Raw genomic sequence first — 22,390 nt, 5'->3', positions numbered from 1 at the left:
GAAGACTGGCTCAGCAGCTGCATCAGAGCATACAAGCATCAAGGCAGTGTAAGGACAACTGGGGAAGGCTGAATGCCCTGTCCTTTTGCCCCATCCCCTATGAGCCTCTCTCTATGCACTCCCTATGCAACACATGGAGGAAAGCCCTTGGAAACCTTGTTTCTCTGCATGCCTCCCACACACGCATACTTCCCTTCTTGCCCAACAATGACAGCCCATACATCCACCTGACTACCCAAATGCTATTGCCCCCAACCCTGCCCCTACATCCCCTTCTTGCCTAACAATGACAGACCATACAGGAGCCAAATTGGACAGAGAAGCTCTATTTAGACCAGCTAAGGAGCAGCAGTCCAGTGGGGACTCGGGGCTGTGCATTGTGTTCTAAAGAGTCATAGTTCTGGGGTCAGGCATCCTTCCCCAACCTTTTCCTGGGAGCCTTGATCCTTGATTGATCCTTTCGTTGGCTCTGGATTCTGAGGGACTTGTTGGTTGGAGGGGATAATGCTTCTGTAGTTTTCTCTGCTTCGAGTCCCTCCCCGTGTTTCAAGTCAGAGATGATAGGAGAGATTAACAGAAGATCTGAGGATGGGACTAAGCCTAGGGTAAGAATAAGGAGGGAACTCCTTCACAGAGTGCACAACAGGAGAGGGCAAGAAAGTCTAGATGAAAGAACAGGCCCTAGGGGGCTGGAGAGATGGCTCAGCAGTTAAGATCACTGACTGCTCTTCCAGAGGACCCAGGTTCAAATCCCAGCACCCACATAGCAGCTCACAACTGTCTGTAACTCCAGTTCCAGGGGATCAGACACCTATGGCAAAAAACACCAAAGCACATAACAAAAAAAATGATGAAGTCTTAGGTTTGCTTAAGAAGGACAAGGTAAACTGGGCACAGTTGCTCATGCCTTTAATCTCAGCCCTCTGGAGGCAGAGGCAGGTGGACCTCTGAGTTTGAGGACAGCCTGGTCTACATAGGGAGCTCCAGACAGCCAGAGCTATATAGTGAGAGTCTGTCTTAGGGGAAAAGGGAGGAGGGGGGGAAGCAATTTTGTGCCTTGACATCCAAAGCCAGCATATCTACTCTTGCTATGGGATACCCACCTCAGTATATTCATCCATCTCCAAGTCTTCCCGCATGCAAATGTACACAAAGATGGAGGCTGGACAGAGGCTAGTGCCATCCCTGGAGAGCAAGGATATGTGTCGGTAACCTGGAAACAGGCAGAAGGACCATATTAGGAAGGGAGCCAGAGTTGCGATATTGGCCAGGAGTCCAAGGACTGCCTCACCTTGTTTCACGCAGGTCCAGGGCAGGGTGTATTGACCAATAAAGTTATTCCGGGATTTCCATTGATAATCCTTTACCACAAAACGCAGTATTGCAAGTTCAGGCACCTGGACCCGGAAACAGAATGTCTGCCCCCAGTATGGATTAAAACCTGAAGTGGAGACAGAAATAAAGGAACAGACTGACCATCTTCATTGGGCCATACTTAGTTGCTTTTCCAGAACTCTTACTTAACCTAGATTGCCAGTCAGTACTTTACAAGTGAGGACTCAGGTGTAACATGCAGAAGCAAGGGCTACAGAAATGGCCCAGTAGTTAAAAGCACTTGCTCCTTTTCCAGCAGACCTGAGTTCACTTCCCAGAACCCATGTCTGATGGATCACAGCTGCCTATAACCCAGTACAGGGAATCTGACGCCCTCTTGGCCTCTAGGCACACATGGGTGGCATGCACACACATACACATACATAAAAACATCTTTAAAAATACAAAGCATGAGAACTTTTTCCAATTCACAAGCCTGTTAAGGGAGGGCCAGGATTTCCTGGACTATCACTTTGCCTCCCATAGGGGGTGCACAGTCACATGGACTGTACCAAATGGAGGACAGGATAGAAAGAACTTGGCAGTCTGTTCCTACACTTCCCCATACCCAGACTCTCACCATTGTTCTCCACATAGTTGGTCTCTTGCTGTCTTGTGTCTTCAGGAACACCAAAGAGCTCTACTTTCACCAGTGGATCCACAATGGACTTCTCTTTGGTGTTGTCCACTTTGGGGAGTCGTTGACCACTGATCACCTGCAACCAGAGCACTGGAATTTCATGAGCCCCTGCTCAGCCCAACCCTCCCTCACCCAGCCTCACACCCTTCAGAAAACAGGACTTGCACTATAACTTGGTAGTTCGAAAAACTAATCCTGCATAGATGGTGTATTCTAGTTTACAGCCTGAAATTTTAAATTAATTGAAAGGCTTGAACATAGGCACACCAGTACTTACTGTGCACCAGTGTACTCAGGGACTTTTGCTATCTACTGAAAGCACTTTGAACAGATAGTCCTCACAACCCTGTGAGGCAGTTATATAGCATTACCCTATCTTGCAGGTGAGTTGACTGAGGTGACAAAAAACTTGCCTAATATTGCATATCTAAAAAGTGATTTGAAACTAGGCAGTTGGCTCTAGAGTCTGCAATTGAATCAGGCTATCCTCCCTCTTCTGAAAAAAATATTCTATATAGTTATTTATTTGTTTATTTGAGATGGTCTCACTGTGTAGCTTTGGCCTGGGATTAAAGGTGTGTGCTACCATTCCTGGCAGAAAACTTTCACTGTCAAGTTGAGCCAGCACCACATCCTATCATACACATACAAGCTATTCCAGGTTCTTCCCAACAGTTTCTGTCATACCTGGACTAAGAGGGTCTTAGCCTTATAAGGACTGATGAGTCTCTCGGGATTGAAGGAACTCTGGATGTCACACAGGAATATTGGCTTCAGCACATAGCCAGAGCCACCATTCTGGCGGAAGAACCCATCACAGATATCCATGGCAACCCCCGCAGTCTGCATATTCATAGCCACTGAGAATCCCAGGGAAAAAAAGAAAAAGTCATCTTGGGATCTGGATGTGATGGTACATGTAAACTCCCCTCTTTCTCTCTCTCATACACACACACACACACACACACACACACACACACACACACACACTATTCTCTCATACACATATACACACCTATGCATGTATGTATTAACATGCATGCACATACATCCTCCTTGGCCTTCTAGCCCCTCTTTCAAGGGGAATGAGAAGACAGTAGGTGTAAAGATGCCTGCTGGAACTGGGTAGCACACTTGGAAGACTAAGGAAGGAGGACAAAGTTTGAAGCCAGCTTAGGCTATAGAACACAGCATGATCCTCAATCGGTGCCTGCTGGAAACATTCCAATAGATTGCACCATTTTTCTCCATTTTTCTTGCCCTAGCGCTCCTTTAAAACATTCTCCCACCCTACTTCCACTAGGGAATTTACCTCCCATCAGCTGATCCTCCACTCCCTCCCTGTCCCTGCTGCCTCCTCACCCATCTGACAGCCTGCATTCCAGAATTCCTGGGGGTAAAAGTTGGATGAATCTGTCCTCAGACCACTGGGATACACACGGCATAGCTGCCTGGCGTTGTGCTGTACAAAGTTGTTGCCTGTAAAAAGGTACAGGGAAGGAGACAGAAGTTCCCTGGTCCCAAGGACCCTTTCTACTTACTTCATTCTTCTTAAAGTCTGAGGCTGGCTCCAGAAAGGTGACTGCCTCCCCCAAATTTCCTTCTCCCTAGAGCTTTGTGCTCACTATTCACAGATCTTTACCTTCTCGGGTTGGGAATGTAACTTAGTCAAGTGCTTGCATAGCAGGCATAAAGCCCTGGATTTGCATCCCAGCACTGCACAAACTGGAAATAGTGGTATACAGGGTAATCCTATAACTTGGAAGGTAGAGACCAGGGGATCAGAAGTTCAAGGTGGTCCTCAATTACAGAGCAAGTTTGAGGTCAGATTGGGCTATGGGAGACTATCTTTGAAACAAAACCAGGTTTCCCATTGCCTGCTTTAAGAAGCTTCTTAACTCCGTCATCTCTCAATTGCTTCCTTGGGACTTACCACTTGCCTGCCAGACCTAAAGCTAGCCATCCCACTTCGCTTCTGACCTTCCTCCCTGATAAGGTGCCTAGCCTTGGCCTCAGAGAAAGATGAAACATCGCAGATATGGTAATTTTCTTTGGAATGAATGAAGCTGCAGAAGGGGACAGTCCTCAAGTAGACAACCAGGGCAGACAGCTCTGGGTACAAGATGGTCGTGGAATCCTGGAAAAGAATGTGGACAGGAAGATGGTATTGAGTCTGAAGTGATCTAGAGAGAAGAAGCTAGTGGCCATCCAACCTAAGCCTCTGCCCAATGCCTCCCCACTGTAGTCTCCCTCCTGCCTCACCTGGTTGGACAAGAAAGAGGACCCAGGAATGTTACTAGGTGCCTGGGCCAAAATGTGACCACAGATAAGCAGACAAGACATCGGACACGCCATAACCTGGGGGTGAGGATGGGAATAAAGGCAGTCTGCATATTCTGCTCCAATCAATTTCAGCTCTGGGTTTGGAAGGTCTTCTCTATGCTATATCTTGGGTAACCAGTCTTTTATTATTTTTAAACAGAGAGGCCTCAGTCACCCTATTTCTCAAATGAACAATAAACCTTTGGTCAAAATATATACATGATCCTTGCATGCCTTTAATCCCAGCACTCAAAAGACAGAGGCAGGTGGATCACTGTGAGTTTGAGCCTAACTTGGTCTAGACAATGAGTTTCAGGTCACCCTGGGATATGTATCAAGACTGTCTCAAAAAAAAGAAAGAAAGAAAGAAAGAAAGAAAGAAAGAAAGAAAGAAAGAAAGAAAGAAAAGAAAAGAAAAGAAAAGGCGGTGGTGGTGCATGCCTTGAATCACACCTGGATTTTTGAGGTCCCACCAATGATAGCTTTTCTCACTTAGCCTCCCCATATCTGGATACTTCTTGCTCTTCAAACTGTATCCCTTCCAAAACACTTTCTCTGACTTAACCCATTATAGCTGAGACTGAGGTCACAGCTATCAGTGGTCCAGTAGCTTCTTACTCAGCCAATAAAATAGTTGCACACAGAGAGAGGGGGGCAGGGGGAGGGAGGGAGAGAGGGAGGGAGAAGAGAGAGACATACTGACCAATGGTCTTCAGATTTGCCTTTAAGGACTTTGTGAAGAACAAAGTTGTGTCCAGAGTCACTTAGCTCCTTCATTTCTTCCTGCCCTTCTTGTCTTCTTTCTTGAACTTACCCACCTGCCCCTCAGGCCTGAACCACCCCATGCCACTTGGACCCAGGAGAGAACCAAGTGAGGGCTTCAACTAGAATGGTTCTACATTTATTCATTTTGAATAAGAAGCTTTGTCTAAGATTTCATAATCCACGAGGTTGGAAAGCCACTGAGATGTATAGATGGCACTGCCTAATGCATAGTGAGTTGCAGATACACCCGTAGGCCTCTTTCATTGAGAGGAAAGGTCTTTTTCTCCTTGGCTGTCCATCCTGGCTGGATCTAGACTCTTTAGAAACTCGCCTTCAGCTTGTGATGCATGCTGACCAAATGTCATTAAAAAAAAAAAAAAAAAAAAAAAAACCTAGTCGTGACTCACCTCATTCCCAGAGACCAGCTCCTGGGACTCAGGCTGAAGCTGAGTGTCCAGCTCAGGGTAAGCGCCTGGATCCACCTCCGACCCCTGATCTTTCTCCAGTTCTCCCTCCTCTTCTTCATCAACCTCAATATCCTCAATTGTTCGTAACTTCTTTCCTTTCACCAAGATCTTCCCTTGAAGCTGCTAGGGAACAAAAACAAGGAGACCTGTCTACTTGTCTGCTCAAGCCCCTCCTGAAGATAGTGGAGGTCTCACCATCTCAAAGGCAGAAGACAGAGAGCTGTCAGAAGTTTCCCAGGGGGTTGATCCCTCAATACACATGTCAGAGCCACTTATTCTCAAACAAACTTATGTTTCTATCCATATGAAGAATAATAAATAGGTCCTCACCCGTATTTTACACACTGAAAACTCCCTTAGGTTAAAGGTTTGCATATGTAAAGCACATAGGAGTATGAAGGAAGATGATGTTTTTGGAATAGTCTTGTCATGGAAAAGCCTTTAGAGAAGATACGAATCGGGAATTGGTTGCTCAAGCCTCCAGTTCCAGAACTCTGAAGGGAGGCAGGCAGGACTAGATGCTAAAAAGTGCCAAGCATGCTAGTGCATACTATAATCCCAGAACTCAAAAAACCCAGAGCAACAACAAAAAGAGAAGCCCTTCTTTTCAATGTTTGTCATGATGAATCATCTCACTATGCTGTTCTGTTGGTCAGAGTATAATTTGGTATTTTTTGGAGAGCAACTCAGCAATAATAATCAAAATTGTCAAAATGCAATCTCTCCTTTCTCTCTCTCTCTCTCTCTCTCTCTCTCTCTCTCTCTCTCTCTCTCTCTCTCTCTCTCTCTCTCTCTCTCTGTGTGTGTGTGTGTGTGTGTGTGTGTGTGCGTGTATGTTTGAGAAAGGGTCTCATGTAGCACAGGCTGACTTCCAGCTCACAATATACCTCCTGGGTGCTTTTGGCAAGTGCCTGTACTCACTGAGCCATCTTGTTGGCCCTAGTGGATTTATTTTCACTATTCCCTAAACTTCACTCATGCTAAGCACATGCTGTACTACTGAGCTACTTTCAGCTGCCTCCACCATCACTTCCTCCTCTTCCTCATCTTTCTCTTCCTCCTTCTTGAGGCAGGTGTTCATGAAGCCCTGGCTGGTCTTAGACTTGTCGTATGTAGCTGGGGATGAGCTTTCCTTGAACCTCTGGTTTCTCCTGTCTCCATGTCCTCTGAGTTTGATCTCCAGGACCTAATGGTAGACAGAGAGAACCAACTCCTACTGACCTCCACACTTGCGTTTTGCCATGGCACATGCACCACCACCATCTCCTGCCTCACAATAAATAAACAAACAAACAAATGTAGTACTTAAAAAAAATCTATTGAGGGGGCTGCCTGCTCTTCCAGAGGTCCCAAGTTCAATTCCCAGTAACCACATGGTGGCTCACAACCATCCGTTATGAGATCTGGTGCCCTCTTCTGGTGTGCAGATATATACATGGAAGCAGAATGTTGTACACATAATAAATAAATAAAAACCTTTTTTTAAAAAAAATATGGCTATGAAAGTGTTTGTGATCATAAGTGGGGGAGAATTTACCATTCTCTATATTGCTTGTGAAGTCTGTACAAATTATAAACTATCATGAACTATTAAGGGCTAGGGATGGAGCTTAGTTAGTACAGTGCTTGCCTAGCATGCACAACACCCTGGACTTGATCCCCAGAACCACATAAACTAGGATGCCTATAATCCCAGTACTTGGGAGGTGAGGAAAGGAGGATCAGGAGTTCAAACCGAGCCTTGGCTACATGAGATCTTGTCTCAAAGCAAAACAAAAACTCATCTATAGGTATATTAAAAAGCAAGATGGCCCTTCTGGAGACAGAAGGGGACAAGAAGAATGTAGACTCAGGAGCCACACTGAGGGACTGTGAAAGCGACAGCAGGGCCTGGCCGGGCCACAGGGCCCCTACCTCTGGTGAGGGCAGCTTATCCATCAGCAGTTCATCTATGGTGGTGCTCAGCAGCTGCTCTCCCAAGATCTCAGTCAGATGCTGTGCCAAGGTCTGCTGCTGCTCCCAGGAGCAGTGGTTCTCCAGAGACAAGATGAGTGGGTAGTCTGATGACTGGCGGAGGCAGGGGATGATGCAATTACAATGAAAAAGTCCTGTAGTCTACTACACCAAATTCTGTGTTTCTAGCCCCCACTTATGAACTCCAGTGAGCATACTGAGTGCTAAATCTCCCCCAGCCCCATTAGAAGGCTTGGCCGATCTCAGGTCCACTCCTTGGGACGTATCCACATCTAAGGGTCACTCTTGAGACCTCAAATCTTGTAATGATACCAAATCTGATCCAAGTCCTTCTGAGGTCTTTGGAGCTTTCAGTCTCAGTGTGGATGACAGGCTATTCCTCTAGTTATGAACTCACATTAGACTCTCATCTCTAGATCCCATTGTCCTCCAGCCCAACTCACCACTCACCCTCCCCTGCCCATCCTCCCCTACATAGGTAACAGAAAGTTTTGGAAGTAGTTACTAGGAATTAGTGATTACCTGTAAAATACTAATTATTAGTAACATATCCAACACTTAGTCATAGTAATCTTTTAATATTTGTCTGACGATTTAGAGTTAGATAACTTTTACTGGCTGAAGGGTAGTGGCACATGCCTTTAATTCCAGCACTTGGGAGGCAAAGGCAGGCAGACCTCTACGAGTTAGAGGTCAGAATGGTCTATAGAGTGAGTTCCAGGACAGCCAGGGCTATTACACAGAAAAATCCTGTCTTGAAAAAAAAACAAAAATAAATAAATTTTTAAAATAACAAAAAAAACCCCTTCTTTTGTCTATATCACACCACTTGCACTGTCTCTCTGCTCTTCCATCCTCATTAGGCCAAGTCAGTCATATTTTCCTCAGACCTTCTTGCCTTTTTTAGTGTTGTTCCCAATCTGGGGCTACTACCTGGAAGGCATATTGTGCTATTGTGGCCACGACATCTTTGAACAGGATCCGAGAGGTCAGGGTATGTCCATGGTAAACAATGGGCTCCCCACCAGGTCCATCCCATACATCCACCTCCACACAGCGGCAACCACGCTTCAAGGCCCTGCAAGAACCCCAAACCCCCCCGAGAGAGAGAGGTCAAAGTGCGATCTACCAGAGGAGCCATCTCTTCTTGCTCTGGAAAGAACAATGTCAGGTGGTAGTGGTGGCTCTGACCTTTAATCCCAGTACTTGGGAGGCAGTATCTCTGTGAGTTCGAGGCCAGCCTGGTCTACAGAGCTAGTACAGGACAGCTAGGGCTACACAATACAGTGAAACCCTGTCTCAAAAAACAAAAAACAAAACAATAACAACAAAAAATAATGCTCTCTAGCATTTGCCCATCCAGACCACTTCAAGTAACATCTCCATGGAAGAATCTCAGTCCACTGGGTCATGGCTGCAGCTCACATCTATCTCCACCTAGCCCCAGCTCATAATCCTCCCTGGCAAGCCATTACATATTACCTCACAATATTTCCACTATTCTGAATGTAATATCTCAATATGGCACTTGGGTCATTCAAACTCCTAGTAAATCCACCCCTCTACTGATGTTTGAAACAGGGTCTTTTACCAGACAGCCTGGAATTGATAACCTTTGTTTATGCTGGGATTTCAGATGTGTGCCTCTCTCCAACAGGATTAATCCCAGAGCTCCATACATGCTTTACCACTGAGCTACAATCCCTTGTGTCCTTCTAGCTACCCAGTCGGTCAGCTGCCAGTGCTACAATGCTGTCTTGATGTCAGTCTCATCTTGATTAATCACAACAATGGCAACTACCTCTGATGAGCTACTAACTGATAGATCGTGCCCTTTAGTCTTCAAAAGAACCCTGACAGAAACGGCACGGTTATCATTTCTATTTTGCAGAGGCTAATTAGCCCCCAGAACACCAAGAGAGCTAGAATTTGACCTGAAATGGACTGACTCTAGAGCCCATGTTTTTATCTCTACATCCCACTGCCTTTCCTTTAAAGCAGTGGTTCTCAACTTGTGGGTCTCAACCCTTTTGGCAAACCTCTATCTCCAAAAAATATTTACACTACAATTCATAGTGGAAGCAAAATGACAGGTATGAAGTAGCAACAGAAATGATTTTTATGGTTGGGGGGTAACCACAACATGAGGAACAGTATTAAAGGGTCACAGCAGTAGAAAGGGCTGAGAACCACTGCTTTAAAGCATTTCATTTACTAGCTCAAAATAAACACTGGGACCTGAATTCTCAGAGTTTCCTAGCTTGTGACTGAGAAGAATTCCTTTTATCTGTAGCATTTCATTACCATTCTGCAAGTTTCTCTGGTACCCAGAAATGTGAGGACCCTAAGCTCTCTATATCTCAATTCCTGTTATCCACCCCTTAGTTTCCCACAGGTAGTCCATCTCATGAGCTGGACCCCCTCATACCACCACTGTACCTTATGTATCCTTCCACACTGCTCTGGCCACAAAATTGGTTCCTCAGTAGGTAGGTGTTGTGAGAGGAGTTGATGTAGTAGTGGTTCAGAGGCCGAGTCATATCCTGGTAGACAGGGAGGCAGTTTGGGTTGAAGATGTTTCCATCCTTCGAGCAGAGGTAGCGGAGGAAGCCATCCTTGCTCAGCACGTGCAGCAATCTGCCTAGAGTGTAGAGTGGGGACCAGGAAAGCAAGAAGGTCTGAGAAGATCTGGCACACCCATAAGCCTCTTCTCAGGTCCCCTTCCTTGGGCTCTGGCCCCTTAGATGCCTATTACCAGCCTGCAGATCCTGAATTTGCCACATGTCATACCTGCCATTCGAAACAGTACTTTCCCAGCTATCTAGACCTTTTTCTTCCTTTACTTTTCTTTTCTTTTTTCTTTCTTCCTTCTACTTTCCTTTCCTTTTTTAAAAAACAGGTTCTCACTATATAGCCCTAGCTGGCCTGGGACTGTCTGTGTAGGCTAGGCTTGACTCAAACACACAGAGATCCAGGTGAGATGGCACACACCTTTAATTTCAACACTTAAGAGATAGAGGCACATCCTAGAGCCTTCATCCAGTGGCTGATGGAAGCAGAGGCAGACACCGACAGCTAAACACTGAACTGAACTCTGCAATTCAGTTGCAAAGAGGGAGTAGTTGCAAAGGGGTCAAGACCAGGCTGGTGAAACCCACAAAACAGCTGACCTGAACAAGGGGGAGCGCATGGACCCCAGACTGATGTCTGGGAGGCCAGCACAGGACTGATACAGACCCCTGAACATGGGGTGAGAAGGCCTCAGCACTCTATGGGGTTTCTGGTAGTAGATCAGTATTTATCCCTGGCATAAGAAAGAACTTTGGGGGCGCTGGAGAGATGGCTCAGCGGTTAAGAGCATCAACTGCTCTTCCATAGGTCCTGAGTTCAATTCTCAGCAACCACATGGTGGCTCACAACCATCCATTATAAGATCTGGTGCCCTCTTCTGGTGTGCAGATGTACATGGAAGCAGAATGTTGTATACACAATAAATAAATAAATCTTAAAAAAAAAAAAGGCCGGGTGGTGGTGGCGCACGCTTTTAATCCCATCAGAGGCAGGTGGATCACTGTGAGTTCGAGACTAGCCTGGTCTACAAGAGCTAGTTCCAGGACAGCCTCCAAAGCCACAGGGAAACCCTGTCTCCAAAAACCAAAAAAAAGAAAGAAAGAAAGAAAAAAAAAGAGCAAAGAAAAGAAAGAAAGAAAGAACTTTGGGGGCCCATTCCACGTGGAGGAATGCTTTCTCAGCCTGGACACATGGGGGAGGGCCTAGGCCCTACCCAGGATGATACGACAGACTTTGGGGAATCCCCCATAGAGGGACTTACCCTACCTGGGAAGCAGAGGAGTGATGGGGTGGGGGGTTGATGGGGGTGAGGGAGGAGGGGAGGGAAAGGGTGAAGGGATTGACATGTGAAGAGGCTTGGTTCTAATTTGAACTAATAGAAAAAATAATTTCTTGGAAAAAAAAGAGATAGAGGCAGGCAGATCTCTGAGTTTTAGGTCAGCCTGGTCTACATAGTCAAATTCAGTCAGAGTTACATAGTGAGATCCAGTCTTGGAAGCAAAACAAAAACCAACCACTCAGAGATCCTTCTGCTTGGATTAAATGCGGGTGCCACAATGCCTGCCATGTGCTCTCTGACCCTCCTCACTCGCATGCTCTCATCCTCTCCCTCTCTCTTTACATTTATTATTTATTTTGTGCATGTGTATGATGTGTGTGTAGGGTGTGCACACTATGTGCTATGCACTTTTGTGAAAGTCAGAGGACAATTTGCAAGAATCAATTCTCTTCTATCCTGTGGGACCACAGGCTCAAACTCAGGTCATCAGGTGTGGCAGCAAGCACCTTGCCCACTGAGTCACCTGAGTCGTCTTGCCAGTCCTCCCCTTAATTCTTTTTTAAATAAACTGTCTCTATTTCTATCAGTAAAAAAAGAAAATCATTTTGGCAGGACCTGGTGGTACACACCTATAATCACATTACTTGTGAGGTACAAGCCATGGGATCTTGACTTTTTGGTTCAAAGCCAGCCTTGGCCACAGCATGAGGTTGTGTCTTAAAAAAACTAGCCAGGTGTTGGTGGAGCATGCCTTTAATCCTAGCACTTGGGAGGCAGAGGCAGGCAGATCTATGTGAGTTCAAGGCCAGCCTGGTCTACAGAGTGAGTGCCAGGACAGGCTCCAAAGCAATACACAGAAATCTGGTCTCAAAACAACAACAAAAACAAAAAAACACACAAACAAACAAAAGACAACAAAAAAACCTAACAGACCAAACATTCTAGTTCAGTGTTATTCAACAGAATGGTACACAACCATGAGAATGCTCTATTCTGCATTATTGGACACAGCATCCCCTAGACACATGTATCTATGGACACATGAAATATGGCTTGTGTGCCTGAGGCAGTAATTTTGTAGTTTTAGTTGATTTTGATCCATTTAAATGTGCTCTTGGAGCTGAAAGTTACCATAAAAGATGGCACAGAACCCAGTTCTAAGGCCTAAGGATATAGCTAGAAAAGTTACTAGTAACTGGCCAAAGTGCCTATGCTTTCTTCCTTGGGCTGTGCAGTCATATGACCTATGCTATGACCTGTGGTATTTAGAGGGACATTTGTCAACATCTCCTTAGACTATACTCTTGCTGAAGAAATGGCCTTTGACTCCTTCCACGGGCCTCACTATTCTCAGTATGGACTTCACACAGTAACAACAGCAACTAGCAGATATTGGGCACTTATTCCATACAAGGAGATTATGTATTGCAGTTCACTAACACACTGAGATAAGTATTGCAATACAGCTACTATGGCAAGGTAGATAGCTTGCCCCAAGTCACATGGCTAGTTTAAGTGAAGGAGCTAGGATTTGAACCCAAGCAGTCAGATGTCAGTGTCATGCCTTGCATTGCTGGGCTGTGGAGTTGCACTGAAGGTAATTTAGTTGGAGAGAAGATTGGTTGAAAGGGTAGGACAACCTGTTGCTCATGACCAACTTCCGAGATCTAGGTTTAACAAATCATGGAGTGAAGAATGGCAGGAATTTGGGTAGGAAGTTTCAGTTGACAACCCCACTTCTCAACATGATGCATTGGAATTCAGTTCTTAACATGTGTGCCTTAGGGGACACATTCAAGCCATGACAGATGTACTTGATATAATTGATTCTGTTCTGGAACAGAAGATCCTATTATTTGCTTCAGACTTCTTCAGTTTTATTTCCTGGCTAGCATGGTTGTACCCAATTGTTTTTGTTTATTTTGTTTTGTTGTGTTTTCAAGACAGGGTTTCACTGTGTAGCCCTGGCTGTCCTGGAACTTACTCTGTAGACCAAGCTGGCCTTGAATCAGAGATCTGCCTGCCTCTGTCTCCCAAGCGCTGGGATTAAAGGCCATCACACTCAGCTTGAGATGCTATTTCAAATTTAAGAAAATATTTTGTTTAGAGTTATTTGGCCATGGGGCAAACTATTTTTGTTTAGAGCAAAGGATTTTGCTTTAGAGTATATCCATACATCAGAAATCACTGATACTCTAACTACTCTGACACATTGTTTGACTCTGAGTTCCAGGAGGGCAATATTCCTGTCTGGTCTAAGCATGATTGTCTCTATGGTGCTTGGTCTAGGTCCTGATACATTATACTCAATAAGAATTCCTCGATTTCTGTGCTGATATCGCTCCTGGCAACATGGTGAACATTCCTAAAACCTGCCAGACGTTCTGCAAGAAATGTGGCAAGCACCAGCCACATAAAGTGACACAGTACAAGAAGGGCAAGGACTCTTTGTATGCCCAGGGAAAGCACCGTTATGACAGGAAACAGGGTGCCTATGGTGGGCAGACTAAGCCTATTTTTCTGAAAAAAAGGCTAAAACTACAAAGAAGATTGTGCTGAGGTTTGAGTGTGTTGAGCCCAACTGCAGGGCTGGCTATTAAGAGATGCAAGCATTTTGAAGCATAAGAAGAGAAAGGGTCAAGTGATCCAGTTCTAAGCTGCTCTTGTTATGGAGACAATAAAATCACAATAAAAGAAACTCAAAAAAAAAAAAAGAATTCCTCACCAAGTGGTGGTGGTGCACGCCTTTAATCCCAGCACTCCCGGAGGCAGAGGCTGGTGGATTTCTGAGTTCCAGGTCAGCCTGGTCTACAGAGAAAGTCCCAGGACGACCAGGGCTACACAGAGAAACCCTATCTGGAAAAACAAACAAAAAAAGAATTCACCAAAGTGGTGAATGAATGAATGAATGAATGAATGAGAGTGAAAGTTGAGGCCCAGGAAACCTGGACTGCTTGTCCATCCCAATCATCTTACTCTATCATTTTCATGAGAGACATTACTTGGGGGATAACTTGGGTTTGGATTCCAGTTCCATTCTCATTAGTTGCTGGCTTCGAGAAAGTTGTTTAATCTCTCTTTTATTTTTATTTTATTGTGTTTGTGTGTGAGTGTGGTGTAGGTGCATATGTGTACAAGTGTGTGTGTAGAGGCCAGAGAAGATGTCCAGTGTACCTCTACCATTGAGATAGGGGCTTTCACTGAACCTGAAACCAGGCTGACAGACAGCTAGAAAGCCCTGGTGACTCGCATCTCGGAGGTTTCAGACACACCTGTAACCAGGGCTGGCCTTTCACTCGGGTGCTAGGATCTGATCTCAGGTCATCTTGCTCACACAGCCAGCGCTCTTACCTATGGAGCCACCTCTCCAGATGCCCATTTGAGTTTTTGAAGATTTGAAAAATCTGTTTTCCTATTTCTAAAACTGACTTAATAATATAGCCTATTTTATCAGGAAGGCTAAGCCAAGAAAAGGCTGTAGAAATGTTAGCACACTGTGGGATACTCAGTGAAATCCCACTGGGTTGATTTTATTTTCCATTTTACAAAGCTGCAGTGAGGACTAAATTAAGCGAAGAATGTGAAAAGTGCTTTGTAAATAATTTACTATTGATAGAAACTTCTCACATTCTGAAGAGCGAAGGGGTGGAGGTGAGTTCACTAAAGGTCAAAGTAGAGGAAAGTTGAATGATAAAGAAGGCATGTTTTAGCTGTACTTGTCAAATGTACACAGCCCCCAGGCCTAGGCTGACTAGATTAATGATTCAAGGGCTTAAGGACTCGAGACGACCTTAGAGAACTTCCAGGAATGATCAGGAAGCTGACATAAAGAATCATTGCATGGGAGGAGGCGAGAGTGAGAGAGCAAGTGTTTTCTTCCTTCACTGAGAGCAAAGTTGGTACAGTGAAGAATTCTCCCAAAATTGCCGGGTGGTGGCGGCGCACGCCTTTAATCCCAGCACTGGGGAGGCAGAGGCGGGTGGATCTCTGTGAGTTCAAAACCAGCCTGGTCTACAAGAGCTAGTTCCAGGACACAGGAAAACCCTGTCTCAAAAAAACAAAAACAAAACAAAAAAGAGTTCTCCCAAAGTAAAGGATGTGAAATGTGAGCACAGAGGAGGAGAGGGGACCTCAGACTCTCTTTCTCCTAAGAGATTAAAAACATACCCATTGCTGTCTTATCTGACAGGGGATGGCTGCTCTTCTAAAGCTTATGCGGTTTGCTGAGATGATTAGAAAGGAGGCCAGGACAGGGGTGAACTCATTCTCCATTACGTTAGAAGACTCTGTCTCCAGGTCTTTCTTCTTTTTAGCCCCCTCTTCATTCCCTATGTCTAGCATCTATACACCCAGTTGTCCTTACCATTCTCTGAAGGCTCATAGAGGTCAATAAATTCCAGAGCAAGGTCAGGGGCATTGTCTTTTTCTTTCTGCTCCTCTCTAAGGAAATCCACAAATTCCAGCAGGGTCAGCTTCTGTCCATCTGATGAAAAGTTCTCGAATAGTTGCTCAATCTCAGTACGCTTAGTCAGTGCCTTATAGAACTGTACAAATTCTTCTCCTTCTAGAGTATCAGACTGGGACACATTTGCTTCCTGCAAGAGAAGATTTAGCAGGGAATGGATGAACCCTGGGAAATGGTATGATCTTTTGTCCTGTAGGGTTGTATGGCCAGCAAGCTTTGGGAATCTCTCTGTCTCTCTCTGTGTCTCTGTGTCTCTGTCTCTCTCTCTCTCTCTCTGTGTGTGTGTGTGTGTGTTTCTCTCTGTCTGTCTGTCTGTCTCTGTGTGTGTGTCTCTCTGTGTGTCTCTCTTTGTGTCTCTGTCTCTGTCTCTGTCTCTCTCTCTCTCCCCTGACACACACAATGAAGGGACCAGCTCCCCATTTGGCAGCCATAACAGCCGAACACATACTTGCCTGACCTAGCCTTGGTCACCAGGAGGTCAGATGCCTGCCTCATGGCAAGGAACCAATCAGAAGTTAGCTGGTGGTGCTATGCCTTACTGCTCTGGGTGTGCTTAAGGACAAGTGCACAGCAATGATGCACAGAGCATAGCAACCACCCTGGGAGGGCCTATGGGCCATAACAACCAGTTAACCAATCAACACAGGGCACACCCTCCAAGCCTGGAGGCACACCAATCCTGAGCCTGTGTGTACCCTAGACACTCCCCTTACGCTGCCCTATAAGATCTCTATGCAGTGGCTTCTAAGCATCTTTCCTAGCCATCCGCCATGGTAGATGGATGGAAGACCCGAGCTAACATGGGGTTATCTCGTTAAACAACTGCAATAAAACCTCGGGCAGTTTGCATCAAGTTTCCACCTCTGTATGGTGATTGGGGTGGCTGCAGTCCTGGACCAAGATCCTGGGGGCCTGAGCCTCCGGGGGTCTTTCAACACCATGCCTGGTTTTTTACACAGATGCCAGGGTAGAACTTGAGTCTTATTCTTACATGGCAAGGAAGCACTTTACTAGCAGGCTTAAGGGGCATTTTAGCTTGTGTTTATAAAACTCTCACAGAACTCCTGAGATTTCATAGAGGTCACTCCAGGAAATAAAAGGCAAATGGTTAGCCCTATCATTTGTTGGAGCGAGAAGTTTTAGCCAGAAAAATTATATCTCTCAAAAAAATGTTTTTAGATGGTTAGAAGAGAACTGGGAGCAATGGTACACACCTTTAATCCCAATTTAGGATCAGGAGTTCAAGGTCATCTTCAGCTACATATTGAGTTTGATCCCAGTTGAAAACAAGCAAACAGCAACAACTAGGCAGAGTGTGCCACCTCCTTTATCACACTGCAGATGGAACTTTGTAGTGGGTGCCTGTGAAGCTGTGGCTCTCAACAGGAAGGTCCAACATAGTAACATACTGGGCTTTTTGGTTTGTTTTGTTTTTTGAGACAGGATCTCTCTACGTAGTCCTGGCTGTCCTGGAATTTGCTCTGTAGACCAAGGCTGGTCTCCAACTCAGAGATCCACCTGCTTCTGCCTCCCAAGTGCTGGGACTAAAGGCGTGTGTCACCACTCAACTCCAATATAACAGCAGGCTGTTGTTTTCTTCTGGTAGGGATTATGACTCATCCTCCCAACAAGACAGAGGTGACAGAATCATTCCCCACACCAATCCCACTGAGCTTATTATGGCAAAGTAAAGATTCAACGAATGAATGGTCTTGAGTGGGGTCAGGGACCTTCTGGCCAAGTGAAAACATGGTCTGGCTGGCTCCTGCACACCCTCCCCAGCACACATACCTGAAAAAGACTGAAGGCATATTCTTGATCCATCTCCACGTTCATCAGAAGCAGCAGCCGTTGAGCTTCTTTGAAACTCATCCTGCCATCCTGGTTTCTGTCTCCTCGGTGAAACCACTCTCTCACCCATCCAGCTCTGAGTCAAGGCAAAAGTGCTGTGTGTGTTCATCCACTGACACCTCTCCTAATGTCTCTCCCAAGACAACCTATTCTTTACATAGCTTCTAGAATAACCTCTCCTGAACAGATTTCTATCTTGCCAATGTATGGCTCTGGTGCCTGCAGGGACCCCCTTCCCCTGCCTGTTGTCGACAGAGAGAAACCTAAATTATGATAGAGAGTTAAGATGCCCTGACCCTTGTGATCCGGCCCAGCCCAGTCCTGCCCAGCCCTCTCATTGTGTCTGTCTTTGTACTTCTGCCAGGCTCAGCAACTCCTCAACAGCATCCCTGACCTGCTTCCTTCAGTCTCCTCTCAGACAGGAGTGCCTTTCTCATCTCTTTCTTCAGGGTTCAATAATACTGTTTTTCTTTCTTTCTTTGACAGGTAGCCAAGGCTAGCCTCAAACTTGCCATGTAGCCAAGGATGACTTTGACCTTCTGATTCTCATGTTTCTGCCTCCTGGGTACCGGAATTACCGGCACAAGTTGTCATGCCCAGTGTACGCTGTGTTGGGATCGATCCCAGCGCTTCTTGCATGCTAGGTAAGCACTTCACCAACACAGCTACATCTCCAGTTCAATTTTTAAGGACCCAACTTACATGCTGCTTCTTCCTGGCACTTTCTCAGAACACTCTTAGGTAGAATCAAGCAGTCCTCTAATTTGGTACTTAAATTATTTACACAAATTGATTCTCTCCACTAAGTAAAGTAATCTATGTGGTCTCATTAATCTTCACATCCCCTAAAACTAGGCATAATGGTGGATATTAGTGTGGCTAATTGGTACTGAATGAATGTATACGTGCATGAAGTAATGTACAATCTAGGAACTCCTTTTACAATTACTGGAGGGTCTGTAAGCCGCTGTGTGTTGGGGGGGGTGGGGTTCACGAGGACTGGGAGTCAGTTCCCTCACCACCTCGGCTCCAGGGATTGAATTCAGGCTGTCAAGCTTGGTCACAAGCACCTTCACTGTCTGAACCATCTCAGTGACTTCAATCTAGGGATCTTTAGGGGCGTCTACATCACTGCACCTGGCAGTGAATGTCACGGGGTGTCTTTTTAGTTGTCAGAAGCAGCCCCTTGCTGGCTCTTCTTTCTCCTCTCCTGGACTTGGGTTCTCATTCTCACACTCTGACTGGCAACCATCCATTTCTCCTTCAGAATCATCAGCTCTATACTGGCCTCTTTCTCTCTTCACACCACCTACATCCTTTGGCTTTTCTATTGCTGCACTCCTTCTCATCTTCCCTGGTTCTGAAGCATCTGGCCCCTTCACTAACCCCTGTCCACACCCTAACTCCATCTGGTTGATACTGGTCCATTTGCTCCTGGTAGTCCATGCTGGCGACAAGATCTACCAACAGCTGGAGTCCTCGCATCCAAATCTGGGCCTCTTCAACACTGTTGGCCACTAGGTCCAGGTTAGGTCGGCGACCATGAAAGACGATGGTGAAGCCTTGCTCCAGGGGGAACTCTTCCACCAGACAGCGCAGCAACTCAGAATCATGGCCCTTACGTATTGTCTCCACATCAGAGATTGAAACTGTCAGAGAAGAAACAGGTGGGAGCACTGAGGAAAGGAGTCTGACAAATAGCAGGGGATAAGGAATGGTGCCCAGAACTCCTTTCTCTATGAAGACACAGAGAGGAGGAACCTGAGCTTCTGCAGGCTGAATCCCAAAGGACACTAGGACAGGGTGATGGAGACCCAGTGGTTCAGGGTTAACATGAGTCAGCGTTTTCTTAAGCAGCATGGCAAGGAGCTACAGCTAGATATGGCAAGACCTGACTCCCAGCCGCCAGCTGGCAGTGTGAAGACCCAAACTTAACCCCTCAGTGTCCACATCTTAAATAGTGGATGGTTCCTCTTCATGGCAGGTCACAATAGTTCCCACAGGAGAACTAGCAAGTATGCCAATACATCTGTACAATAGTGACACCAAAAGAGTGTAGTGTATGTGAGTCAGAGAAATTCCTCCGTTCCCTACCTCAGTTCAGGGGTGTGTGGTTCGTGAGTACTGACTATGTGTCTAAAGCAGACTCTGTCTATTCCATAATCAAGTGTTTAAAGAGATCATAAAGAGCTTGGCCATAGGATGCATACTGTTGGGATGCATTTTATGCTCTGAAATATTGTAATGGCTAACATTTATAAAATTTGTCCAGGTTTCAGAACTCACACTAGATGTTTCACACATTAGCTCATCAAGTCTCTATAAATTACAGGTAGATGCTGGTTAACCTCCATTCTGTAGATGAGAAACCTAAGTTCATTTAAGTAATTTGTCCAAAGCTGCTCACCCAGAAAGTGGTAGAGCCAGAGTTTTAATCCAGACATTGTGCTCACAGTCATAATCACCATAATAAATAACCTATTATTTGTGGAGACTCATCATGTGCCAGGGCTCTTCTAAAACTCCTATGTGTAATAACTAATGGAATCCTCATTACAGTCTTACAAAGGCAAAGGCTGGTTTGTCATTTTGCAGAGAGCCACACAAGTGGCCCTGCACAGGAGACCACTCTCACAGGATCCTGGTCCTTCCACTGCCCTCAAACTTCTGGATTCCTCAGAGACCTGTCCACCCATATACCCACCCACAGCTATTAAGGTCACTCACAAGTGGGCTTGGCTATGCCTTCAGCTTGCCGTGCATGCCAGACTGTCATGCCGTCATTCTGAAGTTTGAAGTATCTTAGCTTCTTCCAGGATTTGGTCCTCACCTTGCGCATCATCATGCCTTCTTGCATCAGCAGCAGGTCCTGATCAGTGGTCAGTCCTGAGCCAGGAAAAGCAGGGGCTTATTTAGCCAGTGGGGAGGCTGGAGGGACCAAAGGAGCTCTGCAACCAGGGTCTAATCTGCTTCATTCCCCAGGCTTTCCCCCAAGACCTCTTCCCCTACGGGGGTACTCACGGTCTTGAATGTGAGATGCCATCACCCACTGCTCCACCAGCTGGTGCCAGAGTCAACAAAAGGAACGAGGAGGAGCAAAGGGCTTTGGGTGAGTCCTAGAGATTAAGAGAACAAGAGAAGGAAACCCAAGGTTTCCTTAGTGGCGTGTATCAGATACTTCATCTAGTCAGTAGCTATTTGCACTTCTGAATTTACTGACTCTGAGGCTGAGCTAGGCTAAGAAACCTGTCTCAATTCATGCATAGATAAGAATTTAAAATAAGATCCATAGATCTATCTTTGTTAACTAGTTCCCATAGCTATCTCCAGGGAAGCTAAAGCAGGGCATATTCCAAACACTGTCTTGCTATCTACACTCAGTAGGTAACTTTGCTCCACACCTTGCTCATTCCCCATGTCCTCATTATTAGGGTCTACTATCTTGCAGCCAACAGTTATCAGAACCTAGAGTCTGTCCCACACCGTAGCTGTGTCTCCTCCAGGTAGGATTATTCCAGTTTTTTCCTTTCTTGAGCCCTGCCTACACTCTCACGTTCATCGTGTCAAATTCCTTAAGAGCTAGGGCAGAATCTTTTTTCTTTCTGTTTGTGCAGAGTCTCATGTAGCCAAAGACTGGCCTTTAACTCCTGATCCTCTTGTTCCCAACTACAGACAGAGTGCTGGTGGCATCACAGATGCGATGCCCAGCCCAGCATCACGTTCAACATTTTTGTTGTTGTTTTTTGTTTGTTGTTGTTGTCAAGACAGGTTTTTTTGTGTTGTTTTGTTTTTGTTTTTGTGTAGTCCTGGTTGTCCTGGAACTCACTGTAGACCAGGCTGGCCTTGAGCTCACACAGATCTACTTCTGCCTCCCAAGTGCTGGGATTCTGCACCACCATGCCTGGGCAGGAAGTCTAAGGAGATTGTAAGAGTCACTAAAAATACTTCTCTTACTTAAAGACCCGGAGAAGGCTCTCTAAAGGGGTAAAGGAGTGAGGGGCAAAAGGTGAGGAATAGTCTTTTGGGAGAGAAACAGGTGTGACAGTTTTAGGAAGAAAGTTTTCCTGGCTGAGGCTGAATATGTGCTGAGATTAGAAGCCCTCTGGATGGAAGAAAGGACAAAAAATGCTCCTTCAGAGGCAGGAAGCATCTCCTTTTCTAGGTGTGGCTGCACTGTGTGGAATCACCACATAGCTTAAAACTGCTGTATGAAAACTGGAGAAAGTAATATGTCACTCTTGAATTCCATAGGTGCTCAGACCATAGTTGGGTGAGGGTGACGCCTATCTCCTGTGCCAAAAATCTTGCCTTCAGTCCTCTCTAAATTTCAGCTTCCATCTTGTGGGCACAGGACTCTGTAGTGGGTCTTGGGCTTGGAAGAAGACAGATTACCTTCTCTGTTCCTGTGTCCAGGAGCCTTATATGTCCTGGAACATGGGAAGCCTGAGAACAGAGCCCAGGAGCCAGAACAGTTTCCCAAAACAGCCTTGGAAAACCACTTTGCCATTTTTTTCTCGTCTAACCTGTCCCCATTCCAGAGCAATGGTGTTAACTTGTAGGCATGTGATATATGGTTAAGAGAATGCCAGCAGCACCTCAGCAAGCCACTGCACATGAGAACTGAGCTTCATGGAGGAGACTGAAGACCAGGAAGACTGGCTGTCCTGCCAGAGTCACTTAGT

The 22,390-nt window shown here is 45.7% G+C and overlaps 1 protein-coding gene across 1 annotated transcript; it reads right to left on the bottom strand.

Annotated features, from left to right (window-relative positions):
- Positions 1-977: 977 nt before the first annotated feature.
- Positions 978-21,267, bottom strand: Plcd4 (phospholipase C delta 4). The gene is made up of 17 exons (XM_035438842.1): positions 21,262-21,267; positions 20,718-20,769; positions 20,436-20,594; positions 19,129-19,357; positions 17,649-17,784; positions 15,756-15,987; positions 9,982-10,183; positions 8,476-8,620; positions 7,483-7,635; positions 5,509-5,691; positions 4,277-4,372; positions 3,995-4,151; positions 3,377-3,493; positions 2,702-2,874; positions 1,955-2,090; positions 1,292-1,441; positions 978-1,213 (listed from the first exon to the last, which is right to left on the bottom strand). Exons 1-17 carry the CDS (start codon positions 21,265-21,267, stop codon positions 1,089-1,091), a joined length of 2,451 nt encoding a protein of 816 aa, XP_035294733.1. The 3' UTR covers positions 978-1,088.
- Between the last annotated feature and the right edge of the window lie 1,123 nt (positions 21,268-22,390).

The sequence above is a fragment of the Cricetulus griseus genome, chromosome 2, assembly GCF_003668045.3.
Source record: "Cricetulus griseus strain 17A/GY chromosome 2, alternate assembly CriGri-PICRH-1.0, whole genome shotgun sequence".
NCBI lineage: Eukaryota > Metazoa > Chordata > Mammalia > Rodentia > Cricetidae > Cricetulus > Cricetulus griseus.
This window is presented reverse-complemented; position numbering and strand designations above follow the sequence as displayed.